The sequence below is a fragment of the Entelurus aequoreus genome, linkage group LG10 (genome assembly GCF_033978785.1).
Source record: "Entelurus aequoreus isolate RoL-2023_Sb linkage group LG10, RoL_Eaeq_v1.1, whole genome shotgun sequence".
Lineage (NCBI taxonomy): Eukaryota > Metazoa > Chordata > Actinopteri > Syngnathiformes > Syngnathidae > Entelurus > Entelurus aequoreus.
This window is the reverse complement of record NC_084740.1, coordinates 19,619,832-19,634,831: the sequence shown is the minus strand read 5'-3', so window position 1 is coordinate 19,634,831 and position 15,000 is coordinate 19,619,832. Positions and strand designations below refer to the sequence as shown.

Here is a 15,000-nt window from a genome sequence, read left to right as displayed (position 1 = left end):
CACAATATTATGTTAGATCCACTATGGACTGGACTCTCACACTATTATGTTAGATCCACTATGGACTGGACTCTCACACTATTATGTTAGATCCACTATGGACTGGACTCTCACACTATTATGTTAGATCCACTATAGACTGGACTCTCACACTATTATGTTAGATCCACTATGGACTGGACTCTCACACTATTATGTTAGATCCACTATGGACTGGAGTCTCACACTATTATGTTAGATCCACTATGGACTGGACTCTCACACTAATATGTTAGATCCACTATGGACTGGACTCTCACTATTATGTTAGATCCACTATGGACTGGACTCTCACACTATTATGTTAGATCCACTATGGACTGGACTCTCACACTATTATGTTAGATCCACTATGGACTGGACTCTCACACTATTATGTTAGATCCACTATGGACTGGACTCTCACACTATTATGTTAGATCCACTATGGACTGGACTCTCACACTATTATGTTAGATCCACTATAGACTGGACTCTCACACTATTATGTTAGATCCACTATGGACTGGACTCTCACACTATTATGTTAGATCCACTATGGACTGGAGTCTCACACTATTATGTTAGATCCACTATGGACTGGACTCTCACACTAATATGTTAGATCCACTATGGACTGGACTCTCACTATTATGTTAGATCCACTATGGACTGGACTCTCACACTATTATGTTAGATCCACTATGGACTGGACTCTCACACTATTATGTTAGATCCACTATGGACTGGACTCTCACACTATTATGTTAGATCCACTATGGACTGGAATCTCACAATATTATGCTAGATCCACTCGACGTCCATTGCACCAGTCGCCCAGGGGGCGGGGGGTCCCCACATCTGCGGTCCCCTCCAAGGTTTCTCATTGTTATCCCATTGGGTTGAGTTTTTCCTTGCCCTGATGTGGGATCTGAGCCGAGGATGTCGTTGTGGCTTGTGCAGCCCTTTGAGACCCTCGTGATTTAGGGCTATATAAGTAAACTTTGATTGATTGATTGATTGACGTTCAGGCGGAAGGCAGGGTACACGGGGGACGGCGTGGCGCCGGTTGGGAGAGTGGCCGTGCCAACAACTTGAGGGTTCCTGGTTCAATCCCTACCTTCTACCAACCTCGTCACGTTTGTCGTGTCCTTGAGCGAGACACTTCACCCTTGCTCCTGATGGGTGCTGGTTAGGGCCGGGCATGGCAGCTCCCGCCATCATTGTGTGAATGGGTGAATGTGGAAATAGTGTCAAAGCGCTTTGAGTACCTTGAAGGTAGAAAAGCGCTATACAAGTATAACCCATTTACCATTTAACCCACGCAGTCACGGGGAGAACACGCAAACTCCACACAGAAAGACCCCTAGCCTGGGGATCGAACCCAGGACCTTCGTATTGTGGTGCACACGCACCAACCCCTGTTCCACCGTGCTGCCCTAGTTGGGTTATGTTAATTAAAAAAAAGAAGTCTGTGCAGTCATCAACGTGACTAACGTGACTTCGGACTTAAATCTAGCCGGGACCGCCTCTGGGTTTGTTGTTAGTCCTGTTTGTGCGACTCCAAGGAAATAGTTAGTGGTTAGTCCTGTTTGTGCGACTCCAAGGAAATAGTTAGTGGTTGGTCCTGTTTGTGCGACTCCAAGGAAATAGTTAGTGGTTAGTCCTGTTTGTGCGACTCCAAGGAAATAGTTAGTGGTTAGTCCTGTTTGTGCGACTCCAAGGAAATAGTTAGTGGTTAGTCTTGTGTGTTCGACTCCAAGGAAATAGTTACCGGTTAGTCCTGTTAGCACGACATGCACTAGGTCCAGTCCATAGTGGATCTAACATAATAGTGAGAGTCCAGTCCATAGTGGTTCTAACATAATAGTGAGAGTCCAGTCCATAGTGGACCTAACATAATAGTGTGAGAGTCCAGTCCATAGTGGATCTAACATAATAGTGAGAGTCCAGTCCATAGTGGATCTAACATAATAGTGAGAGTCCAGTCCATAGTGGATCTAACATAATAGTGAGAGTCCAGTCCATAGTGGATCTAACATAGTAGTGTGAGAGTCCAGTCCATAGTGGATCTAACATAATAGTGAGAGTCCAGTCCATAGTGGATCTAACATAGTAGTGTGAGAGTCCAGTCCATAGTGGATCTAACATAATAGTGAGAGTCCAGTCCATAGTGGATCTAACATAATAGTGAGAGTCCAGTCCATAGTGGATCTAACATAATAGTGAGAGTCCAGTCCATAGTGGATCTAACATGATAGTGAGATTCCAGTCCATAGTGGATCTAACATAATAGTGACAGTCCAGTCCATAGTGGATCTAACATAATAGTGTGAGAGTCCAGTCCATAGTGGATCTAATATAATAGTGAGAGTCCAGTCCATAGTGGATCTAACATAGTAGTGTGAGAGTCCAGTCCATAGTGGATCTAACATAATAGTGTGAGAGTAGAGTCCAGTCCATAGTGGATCTAACATAATAGTGTGTGTTGGATTTATTATGTGTATTTGTTATGTCTATATGTATTTATGGCGGACTTACCTGGGACTTTAAGATGGGCGGGGCTACCACTGACAGGTGACCATGTACGTAGCTTTAAAAATGGCGTCATTGTTTCGTTTGTAAAAACAGTGTGCTTCGCCACCAGTATACCCCACTGGTTATTACCTGCTAATGCTGCTACTGCTACTGCTAAAGCTGCTACTGCTGCTGCTACTACTACTGCTGCTGCTACTAAATAAAACAAGCAAAGAATGCAAAGCGAGTAATTCCTTTTATGCTGAGTGACGACCCCTATTCAGAGGGCCAATACGGAAAAAACTGAGAAAAGTAATAACCAACGGGTTGGATGAGATTGTAATTAACCTACAAATCCCCCGATGAGTTTCAAGCCTTGAAGAGAAATAAATAACTCTCCAAGCGAAACAACACTGTGTCCACCCAACCATTGACCAAAGGAGGACCACCATTTGGAGGGAAAGGACCCTGCTGGTGAAACCAAACCCCGGTCAGTTAAAGAATAAGGAAAATGGACACACAGGAATTTGAAGCCCTCAGAGGAATGCGCTCTGCTGCGCAATCCTCCTTCACCAAGAGGGCCAACAAGCTTGCCTCCAGAGTCAAACTGTTAGGAGAGAGAGCCCTGATTGACGAGCTGAGGAGCCTTGAGGTGGACTTTGAGAGGGTCAGTGATGCAGGAGATGACTATGCTGAAGCCCTCAATGCGGTGAACGGAACCGAGGATGAAGAGGACAAGGCAAAAGAAGAAGCAGCCTGCATAGCGGAGAAGACAGCTGAGTGCCTCCGTAAATACACAGAGACCGTTAGCTCATTAAAGAATCAATCTGGACTAAGTTTGCAGCAGATGACATCGGAGAATGTGTTTCCAGTGCAGAGAGTAAGATGAACCAGGTTGAGGGCTGCGACATAAAGAAGTTACGGAGGTCTGATTTTGAGCTCACCAGACATGGCCTTAGAGAGAGGATCGATGAGCTCGAGCGAAGATGCAGGAACTGGGATGCTCTTATCTCATATGCTAACAGAAAGATGCTCAAGGAGAAGGTCCGAGCTCTGTGGCGCCGAGTAAGAGACTGGGAGGATAGCTGGAGAGACCCAAGATGCACAGAGTCATCCGATGAAGATATGGATGACAAAGTCCGACTACAAAAAGAGTCTGACAAGGCGCAGGACGTGCTCAACCCAGTCAGTCTCACAGAGCCTCCATTTAGCGGTCCCAGTCTCAAAGAGGAACTTCCTACAGGCAGCAACACCCAAGTTGCTCCATCCAATCCTCTCCCAACAACCATCTCAGCTTCAGGTGCCAGAATACAGGCACTTAGTGGACCAGTTGGTGGCAGCACTGGAGCCACATCAAATGTCTCTAGCACACCGCTGATGACCCAGAGTGCTCCCCGGGGCATCCCTGACATGTATCCTGGAGGTTACGGCTACAGAAATCAGTTCCCCCTCGAGAGAGTACGTCTCCCCACGTTTTCTGGTGACATAACAGATTATTACCGTTGGAAGGCTGAGTGGGGAGAACTGGAGCAATTGGGGAACCCACTGAGGACGGCAGGTGTAACAAGGTTCCATCTCCTAGCTAGCCTCGGTGAGAAAGTGAAGAAGGACCTAGTCCTGTCCAGCTGCGCGTCCGCTGAGGAAATGTTCCAACGCTTGGACAACAGATATAGGAATAAGGCAAGGATTGTCCAAATGATTGCGAGTGAGGTGCAAGGCCTGCCCCCTGTAAAAGGAAATAACCCTAGGAGAGCAATTGAGCTGATCCAGACGGTGGAAAGGGCCCTAAGTAACCTTCTCATCTTGGGTGAAGAGGACGTTATGAAAAGTCGTCTGGTGGCGCAGTCTCTGGAGAGTAAGCTACCGAACTTCCTAAAGGAGAAATGGGTGGCTTACAAAAATGTACCCACCAATGGTTTCGCCCATCAGAACCACTTTGAGTGTCTTCTTCAATTCCTAAAGATACAGGAGGTAATTCTTGAAGAGCTGGACCAGTTGGAAACGAGCCTTGCAGAAAAAAGTCCCTCTGAGAAACGCCCGATAGAAACTTCAGAGAAGAGGGCGAAGAAGGCTTTCTCCAGGGTCACTGCAGGTCAACGCGGGCCTCCAGCAAAGCCACAATCTGCATGCAACGTCTGTGCCGACGAAACACACGCTGGAAGGCTTTTTGCTTGCAAAACGTTCAGGGACTTGGACCTGGCAAAAAGAAAGTCTCACCTAAGGACCCATGGTGTGTGCAACAGGTGCTTGAACATTCACCCCAAGGATGGCCGTTGCAACTCAGGGTTCCTCTGCAGTAAAGCGGATTGCCGGCAAGACAAGACTCACCACTACCTGCTCTGCCCCAGGTTCGCCACTCAAAGGGACGGTGGCAGTAAAGTCCCAGTGAAAAGGCCTCTTGGCCTAACCAGCCAGCAGGAAGAGTTTCTTGCAACGCTAACCCCAGAGCAGAGGACAGAGTGCAGGAAAGTCTTCTCAAACAAAACCACCACAGCAATCTGCACCAGCACTGGAAGTGTACCTAAAGAATATCCAGTGCTAATGATGCTCCTCAAGGTCACTACCAACTCTGGCCATCTCATCGGAACATTGATTGACCTTGCTTCAGATACCAATTACATCACAAATACTGGAGCCAAGCGTCTCGGACTATGTGGAGAGAACATCAAATTGATTGTGCATGGAGTTGGTGGGATGCGGAGGACAATCATGACCAGGAGATATACCCTTCGGTTGAGGGTAGGAACTCCCGAGGGAACAGTGGGAGTGCATAAGATCATTTGCTATGGCCTGGAGAGCATCGCAGAGGTCACCCAGAAAGCCACACCACATCAACTTCAAGGGTTATTCCCTGGTGTTGCTGCTGAAGACTTGGTGCGGCCCACCAAAATCGATCTCCTCATCAGCCACAGGGAAGGTCGCCTGGTCCCACAGCCAGTCAGGAGAGAAGGGGACCTGATCCTTTGGGATGGCCCACTTGGAAAGACGGTCACTGGGACCCACCCTAACGTCCTTGAGATGGTAGATTTAACCTTCCACCAGTCCGACACTCATTTCGCAAGGTCCATGAGAACTGCCTCAAGAGTATATGAGGAGGTCCTTGTGGACTCAAGCAATCCGAACACCGAGTTCACAAAGGAAGAGACAGTCCTCAGCAGCACCGCTACAACTAACAAGGAAGTGTTAGAGTGGTTCAGGTGGGACAGCATCGGGGCAGCGTGCGACCCTCAATGTGGGGGCTGCAAATGTGGCATGTGTGCCCCAGGAGGAAAGGAGATGACCCTTGGAGAAGAAAGGGAGTTGGAGAAAATCAAGAATGGCCTCTCCTATGTTCTAGCAGACAAGCACAGCCAGTCACCCCACTGGGAAGCTGCCTACCCCTGGCGAGGAGACCCAGCCTCTCTCCCTGACAATCGCAGAGCCGTGGAGGCTACTTTCAGGAGGACGGAGTCCAGGCTGGGACGAGAGCCCGCTTGGAAAGCAGCGTATGGGGAACAAATCCATGACATGGTCAGAAGAGGTGCGGCTGTCAAGCTATCGGAAGAAGAGATGGATTCCTGGAAGGGCCCAAAGTGGTACATTAGCCACTTGGTCGCCCCGAACCCCCACTCTGCTTCCACCCCTGTGAGAATAGTGTGGAATAGCAGCCAAGAGTTTCAGGGTTGGAGCCTGAATGACCTCCTCCACAAAGGTCCAGATGTACTTAATCCAATAAAAGGAGTTCTCTTACGGTTCCGAAGTGGGTAACATGCTGCCCTGGGCGATGTACGAAAGATGTACAACTCAGTTTGGCTCAAGGATGAAGAGGTCCACCTGCATCGATTCCTGTGGAGGGATGACCCCCTGAACGAAATAGAGACGTTTGCAGTTGTCCGAGTGAACATTGGCGATAAGCCAGCAGGATGTATTGCCCAAGTTGCAATGCGAGAGACTGCTAAACTGCCACAGTTCTCGTCAATGCTCAAAGAACGTAGAGTTTTAGAAGAAGACTGCTACGTCGATGACATCCTGACGTCGGACAATGATCTTGATGCTCTACGAGAGACAACTGTTGGTGTGGAGAAGATCTTGGAGGCAGGAGGGTTCTCTCTAAAACCCTGGGTCTTCTCTGGCCAAAGTGGGAGGGGGAAACCCCAGAGCAGTCCCCAGCTTGGCTGTCCGAGCACGCCGAACATCCTCATCCTCCCAAATCAGATGCAAGAGGAGGACAGCAAAGCCCTCGGGTTGGGTACGAGCCCGAGTCAGACAAGCTCTGCATCCTCACTACAATCAACTTCTCAAAGAAGAGGGGGAAGATGAGGATTGGGCTTGACTTAAGAGAGGACGCTTGGAAGTGGGTTGAAGGAGACCTAAACATTGCCGATATCCTTACGAGGGGAGCGACTCCTGAGGAGTTGAACGAGGACTCGGAGTGGCAGAACGGGCCTGAGTTCCTCAAGTGGCCTGAAAGCAAGTGGCCGGTGAAGACTGCAAGTGAAATCGCTGCCACGGTCGCCAAAGAGAGCATCAAGAAGCTTCAAAGACGCGTATTCTCTGCCGTGGTCACAAGGCGACAGAAAAATGAGAGCGACAGCAGAATGAAGCCTCCTGAGCCTGGCGGCCCCGGGACCACTCCACCTCTGTCCATCCCACGGGTGCGGTCCGTGGCCCTTGTGCGCCTCGTTGAGCCTGGGAGGTTTAGCTCCCTCGCCAGGCTGTGCGGGACTGTTGCCTGGACTCTGCGGGCAGTGGAGGCCTGGTTAGGTGGCAGCCACCAGGCCACTGCCAATGGAAAGGCAAAGCCTGGTCTTACAGCTGTTGAGAGGGCAGAGGCCTTCCATTACCTTGCCCTTGAAGACCAGGACGGACTCATGGTCCGGAAAGAAGAGGTCACGGGACTCCTACTCTGCGGAGGACGAATTCAGTCCTGGAATGAAGGCAAGACTGCTATTCCTCTGGTCCCTATGCAGTCAAGATTGGCCACATTACTAGCCCAAAAGGCTCATGAGAAGAACCACGAGGGGATTGCAGCAACTCTCCTAGGTACTCGGAGAAAAGCCTGGATCATACAGGGACGTCGAGCAGTCAGGAGAGTTATAAATGACTGCATCCACTGCTGAAAGCAAAGAGCTAGAGTATGCCAGCAAGTGATGAGTGACTTCCCGCTGGAACGAACGCAAAGGGCAGGCCCATTCGAGTACACAACCCTGGATCTATTCGGCCCCTATGAAGTCAAGGACGCAGTCAAGGGGAGAGCAAGGAAGAAAGTCTGGGGAATTGTTTTCTGCTGCATGGCTTCAAGGGCAGTCCATGCCGATGTATGCGATGACCAGTCCTCAGAAAGTTTTCTGCTGGCCTACTCCCGCTTTGTTGCCCTTAGAGGGCACCCACGCAAACTATGGTCCGACAAAGGGACAAACTTCATCGGGGCTAAACCCGCTCTGAATGAGCTCCAAAACCACTTGCACTGTCTACAAACATCATCTGTTGAGGACATTGCAGCCAAGAATGGGACAGACTGGGCATGGTGCTTCCACCCTGCCGATGCGCCTCACCGGAATGGAGCAGCAGAAGCTGCTGTAAAACTGATAAAAAGAGCCCTCACAAGTTTGAAAGGAGCGACAGACTCTCTCACCTGGGGCGGGTTCCAGACTCTAATTTTTCAGGCAGCCAACCTGACAAACGAGCGCCCAATCGACGCTCGCGCCCAAGAGCAAGAGGAGTCAGTCGACTACATAACTCCCAACTCTCTCATCCTCGGACGATCCTCAGTAGGAGGAGACACAGATGGACTTGATCTAGTCACCCACCCTTGGCGCAGGCTAAGGAACATCCACAATTTAGTTGACAAATTCTGGACCAAGTGGAATGAACTAGCCGGTCCAAATCTCTTTGTCCGTGAGAAGTGGCATACAAAGGAGAGAAATGTCAAAGAGGGACACATCGTCTGGATCACAGACCCTAATGCTATGAGAGGACAATTCCGCTTGGGCATAGTTACAGCCACAAGACCAGACAGGCATGGAGTCGTCAGGGACGTCGATGTCAAAGTTTGTGCCGGCCTCCCAACGACGATTACTGAGAGAAAAGGCAGGACAAATCAACAACTCCCGTCGACCATCATCCTGCAAAGGGATGTAAGGTGGCTGGTCGTGCTGATCCCAGCAGAGGATTCGACTCCAGCTGCGACTACATGACGCTGTCTCCCGGAGCAACTTCAAAGTTCCAGTCACTGCCCCACCCCCTGGCCAAGTCAACGCTCCTAACCCCTTTAAACTATTTGGCTGGTTGGTGTAGGCGGATCGCTGCCACCATGCCCACACAGTGCACACAGTACATATACGAAGATGAGCATCCACACTTCATTAAAAAAATAAAATAAAATTTAAAAAAAATAAAAATAAAAAATAAATAAAAATAAAAACATTGTAACTTGGTTAGCGAACGTGTGTCACAAAGTGGGGTCTCTTGATCGTGGTGTAAGTTCCTTGGACGGGACATCAGGAACTTAAGTGGGAGGTGTGGATTTATTATGTGTATTTGTTATGTCTATATGTATTTATGGCGGACTTACCTGGGACTTTAAGATGGGCGGGGCTACCACTGACAGGTGACCATGTACGTAGCTTTAAAAATGGCGTCATTGTTTCGTTTGTAAAAACAGCGTGCTTCGCCACCAGCATACCCCACTGGTTATTACCTGCTAATGCTGCTACTGCTACTGTTACTGCTGCTAATGCTGCTACTGCTGCTGCTACTAAATAAAACAAGCAAAAAATGCAAAGCGAGTAATTCCTTTTATGCTGAGTGACGACCCCTATTCAGAGGGCCAATACGGAAAAAACTGAACAGTGTGAGAGTAGAGTCCAGTCCATAGTGGATCTAACATAATAGTGAGAGTCCAGTCCATAGTGGATCTAACATAATAGTGTGAGAGTAGAGTCCAGTCCATAGTGGATCTAACATAATAGTGAGAGTCCAGTCCATAGGGGATCTAACATAATAGTGTGAGAGTCCAGTCCATAGTGGATCTAACATAATAGTGAGAGTCCAGTCCATAGTGGATCTAACATAATAGTGAGAGTCCAGTCCATAGTGGATCTAACATAGTAGTGTGAGAGTCCAGTCATCAACAATTGAGAACAGAGAAATGGATATTGGAACAGTGTACTATGACTTTGGAAACTGGAAATCAAGATTTCCCTTTTGGCAAATACAGACCTCATGCGGGTGGAGGGGGTGGGGTGCTCTGAACTTGTCGAACTTGCACTGATGCCTGACCGTGGTCTGTTGAAAATAGTTGGCTTCGCACCTTTCTTCAGCACGAGTCGACGGGTGGTGGCAATGCCCATTGCTGCCCTTCGCAAGGGACCCTCTTTGAAACATGATCTTTCAAAATGATCGCTGCATAATACATTGTACTTTGTGTGTGTGGTCCAATCCAACCGAGTCCGCTTGACTTCTTTGTTCCATAGTAAAGCTTGGCCGCCATCTTTTGGGAATGAAAACAATGCAACACCGGTTGTGTTTGTGTTGCTACATCCCGCAGCAACACACCCCTTCCCAACAACAACTTTCTTTTTTGCAGTCTCCATTGTTAATTGAACAAATTGCAAAAGATTCACCAACACAGATGTCCAGAATACTGTGGAATTTAGCGATGAAAACAGACGACTTAAGCTGGCGACGGACCTATTCCAAAATGTCTGATTCAACCCTTGACGTCACGCGCAAACGTCATCATATCTAGACGTTTTCAAGCGGAAGTTTCGCGGGAAATTTAAAATTGCACTTTATAAGTTAACCCGGCCATATTGGCATGTGTTGCAATGTTAAGATTTCATCATTGATATATAAACTATCAGACTGCGTGGTCGGTAGTAGTGGGTTTCAGTAGGCCTTTAATTGCTTTGTAAAAGTTGGAATGTGTTGGGTGTGACCAGGATGGTTTGTTGTGATCCCAATGTGCAGACCACAGCAGGAGGCAGTGTGCAGGTAAAAAGATATGTAATGGTTAAACCAAAAATGAACAAAAGGAAAAGGCATTGAAGCTTAGGGAAGGCTATGCAAAACAGAAGTAAAACTGAATTGGCTACAAAGTAAACAGAAACAGAATGCTGGACGACAGCAAAAACTTACGGCATCCACAATCAACAATGTCCACACAAAGAAAGATAGCAACAACTTAAATAGCCTTGCTTGCTAACACAATGTAGGTGCAGGGAATAGCGCTCAAAGAAAGACATGAAACTGCTACAGGAAAACACCAACAAAGCAGGATGGGCCACCAAAATAACAGCGCAAGACAAAAAAACTAAAGCACTCCCCAGGAAAACACCAACAAACTCAAAATAAGGCACGACAACCTGGTGGAGTTTCATTTTTTAACGTTTTCTGCTGTTAGTGTGCCCCCGGAATTTTAAATGAAAAAAAAAGGCCTTGCCTCGTTTTTTTGGCAGCAGGTAGCTAATTGCTTTGTAGATGTCGGGAACATGGTTTGTCGTGATCACAATATGCGGGAGGCAGCGTGCAGGTAAAAAGGTATCTAATGCTTAAACCAAAAATAAACAAAAGGCGAGTGCCGCTAAGAAAATGCATTGAAGCCTAGGGAAGGCTATGCAAAACGAAACTAAAACTGAAGTGGCTGCAAAGTAAACAAAAACAGAATGCTGGACGACAGCAAAGACTTACAGCGTGTGTAGCAGACGGCGTCCACAAAGTATATTCGAACATGACATGACAATCAACAATGTCCACACAAAGAAGGATAAAAACAAGTGAAATAGTCTTGATTGCTAAAACAAAGTAGATGCGGGAAATATCGCTCAAAGGAAAACATGAAACTGCAACAGGAAATTACCAAAAAAAAAGAAAAAGCCACCAAAATAGGAGTGCAAGACAAGAAGTAAAACACTACACACAGGAAAACAGCAAAACAGTCCAAGTCAGGGTGTGATGTGACAGGTGGTGACAGTACACCTACTTTGAGACAAGAGCTACAGTATATTGATGCATGCTTGGTTATGCTTTAAAGTCATATTCAACAATTGCGACAACTGAGTTTCGTTTTTTAATGATTTCTGCTGGTGGTGTGCCTCTGGATATTTTCAATGAAAAAAATGTGCCTTGGCTCAAAACAGGTTGAAAAACACTGCTCTACAGTATAAGTTGTCCAGTTAGGTGCGTGTTCAATTTGGCATTATTCTCCCGTCACAGGCCTGTTCTCTGCAACACCTTTTCATCGTTCTTTTTCCAAGTCCTGGAATTTTGCCCCCCAGCTGCCCCTGAAAAGAAAAAACACACATTTGTTGACGATTGATGTTCCTTCAGTTGTATTTCTTTATACGTCTTCCTTTATTTAGGTTTGTAAGACTGAACGTATAAACATTACAGAATTATAACGTCTATTGTGAATTTACCTAAATATTGTCCAATGTGTATGTTACATAAATGAAAGGTTTATTAATACACACAGCAACCATTGCGCACACGTGGGTCAACACAACTAAACCTAAGGTGTAGCTTAATCGCCCTCTGCTGGTCAAATTTGGCGCTGCATGTATTCAACCAGTTTTGCTCGGCAGAGTTAAACAGCCCAAAACAACACGACCACAAATACAAAATACATCAGCAATTTCAATACGTTCATACTTTGTTGTCTTGTCCGATTTTCGCAATTAATTTCGATTTTTTTCAGGGTCCATAGAGCCATCTTTTTCTACTTACCCACTGCTGCTTCATTGTGAGCCACCCTGTTTTGAGTGGTTTCATTATGCCGATTTTGGTGTTTTTCGGCAGGCCAAATTACAAGATTTGGCCGGCCGGATGTGACCCGCGGGCCGCCAGTTGACTAGCCCTGGCTTACACTATATTACTCTTACTATATGCCCCACTTCAATGCTTTGCTAAGTTTAGACCCCTTTACTAGGCTAATTAGGTCATGAAAAAATTACGTGTTATTGTTATTTTAGCAAAAATAATTCAAGTTGTGTTATTCACTTGTCATATAAACAAGTCTTTAATTAGTCTCGCTGAAACTAAAAAAAAAAAAAAATGCATTCAACTTGCTTTGTAGTACAAACTCACCTTTAAATGACTGAGTGGGGAGGCCCAATTTCTTAAAAAGCTCCGGGTCATGTTTTTTAAGGTAACCTATCATCTTCCAGCTTGCATCATCACTTTTGCCCCTCACCATGTCAATCAGATAACGAGCCTTGTTTTTTCTGGTTGGGTTCCCCTCAAGAAGGGCTTCACGTTCCGTGTCGCTCAGGACTTTGCTGGTCAAAAGATCGTCCAGAATATTTTCCATTGCTGGCAGGGACAAGCTATCCGCAAGAACTGCCCTCACGTCGAAAAGTTCCGCTGTAAAAAAAGAAGCACAATAACTTTACGCAGCTCATCAAATATGTTCCTGTAGATCAGCATCCATTAATAATAATAATGGATTAGATTTATATAGCACTTTTCTAGACACTCAAAGCGCTTCACAGAGAAGTGAGAACCCATCATTCATTCACACCTGGTGGTGGTAAGCTACTTTCATAGCCACAGCTGCCCTGGGGTAGACTGACGGAAGCGTGGCTGCCAATTTGCGCCTACTGCCCCTCCGACCACCACCTATCATTCATCATTCATTCACCAGTGTGAGCGGCACCGCGGGCAAGGGTGAAGTGTCCTGCCCAAGGACACAACGGCAGAGATTTTGGATGGTAAGAGGCGGGGAGCGAACCTGCAACCCTCAGGTTTCTGGCACGGTTGCTCTACCCACTACGCCACGCCGCCCCAAATTAATTAATTAATTAATTACGTGTTTTTCAACCTTTTTTTAGGTACTTTAACTCCTCCACTTGGGGCAGGTTCTCCTCCCCAACCCGGAGATGGCACTCCACCCTTTTCCGGGCGAGAAAAGGGTGGAGTTTTTCCCTATACATTACTGTAAATGAAAATACGCTACCAAAAAACAATGGTTCCATTTTTTTCTCTCTAGAAATGTGGTACCAAATAACAATGGTGCCGTTATTTTTTCCGTCTGGAAATACGGTACCAAAAAAAACGGTGGTACCGTTTTTACATTTACAGTAATAAAGAATGGCAACTCAATTTTACTGTGATTTTTTTTTTTTTTTACATTACTGTAAATTGAAACATAGTACCACTGTCATTTTTATTAAAACAAATGAGTCGGCAGTTTTTTGTTGTTTTTTTTTAACCATAAAATCTGTGATTTTACAGTGAAGTACTGTAAATGAAAAATTCTTGCAGTAAAATTGTGGTGACTGAACTGCCAGGTTTTTCTTTTCTTTTTTTTAACGTAAAATCTACGATTGTTAATTTTACAGTGCTTTACTGTATATGAAAAAAATAAATACGGTACCAAAAAACAGTGGTATAATTTTTTTTACATTTACAGTAATGCACTGTACGAAACAGAATAGAATTATTGGTTAAACATATTTTTTGTTTTTTTAACCTATCAAGTCGTGAGCCAAATTTTTTATATCATTCACGTTTATTTCACCGAGAAATAGCAGAGTAGACTTGTCTTGTTAATCGGTTTGTCTTTGACTAAAATCATCTTGTTTTGGCCCCAGGAAAATGGCTACAGCTGAAGCATCTGGTTTTGTTGCCAGAAAAAAATAGTAACATTTCTGTACTTGTCACCAGAAAGATGGCTAAAAATATTGGGTTTTGCTGCCCCAATTAGATGTATATATTTTTTAATATATTTCCATGTCCGTCCTGACTAGGGTTGCAAAATTCTGGGAATATTCAAAGTTGTAAACTTTCCATGGGAATTAACGGGAATATATAGGAATTCATGGAAAAATAATGGGAATAAACATTGAATGCAACATGCTAGATCTTGCAGCATTATTAGCTAAAACAACCTGATTTAATGCAAATTCAGTAGAATTTCAACCCTGCACTGTGCATTCCTCCATCACATGTGCAGTGCTGTTGTCATACAAGAATGTAGGTTATAGTTTGATTGAGCATGCTGATTGACTGTTCATTTATTCATCTAGCCTATTTCTATTCATTTGTCCATCAGTCAAATATTTTTAAAGACTACTCCAATTGTTTAGCTGACTATTTATATATGTGTGTGGCATTGCATTCGTGTTTTACAAGAATAAATAAATACAAACAGAATATTTCACCCCAACCAATGTAGACGGAAAGGCGGTGTACATTTGCAAATACTGTGCAAAGAGCTACGTCAGAAATGCCACAAAGATGCAGCAGCATATAGACAAGTGACCAATAATATATCATTATTGTAATTCCCATTACTTCCCATTACTTCCCATGGACGGTGTCCAACTTTGAATAATCAAAAAATGGTCAATATATCCAAACTTCCCGAGCTTAACTTCCCGTGGTAAATTTGCCGGAAACTTTCTACCCCTTTGCAACCCTAGTCCTGACAAAGTGGAACAACAGAGTGCTGGAAGAGGTGAGGGACAGATGGAAGTTGATAAATGA

At 45.6% G+C, this 15,000-nt stretch overlaps 1 protein-coding gene across 1 annotated transcript in view; it reads right to left on the bottom strand.

Annotated features, from left to right (window-relative positions):
- Window positions 1-11,580: 11,580 nt before the first annotated feature.
- The window catches only part of LOC133659312 (caspase recruitment domain-containing protein 18-like), a 7,769-nt gene continuing 4,349 nt past the window's right edge, over window positions 11,581-15,000 (bottom strand). The window contains exons 2-3 of the mRNA XM_062062060.1: window positions 12,601-12,876; window positions 11,581-11,798 (exon numbers count right to left, since the gene is read on the bottom strand). Of these exons, the coding sequence (XP_061918044.1) occupies window positions 11,725-11,798; window positions 12,601-12,876 (350 nt within the window). The 3' untranslated portion in view covers window positions 11,581-11,724. The remainder of the gene's footprint in view (window positions 11,799-12,600; window positions 12,877-15,000) is intronic.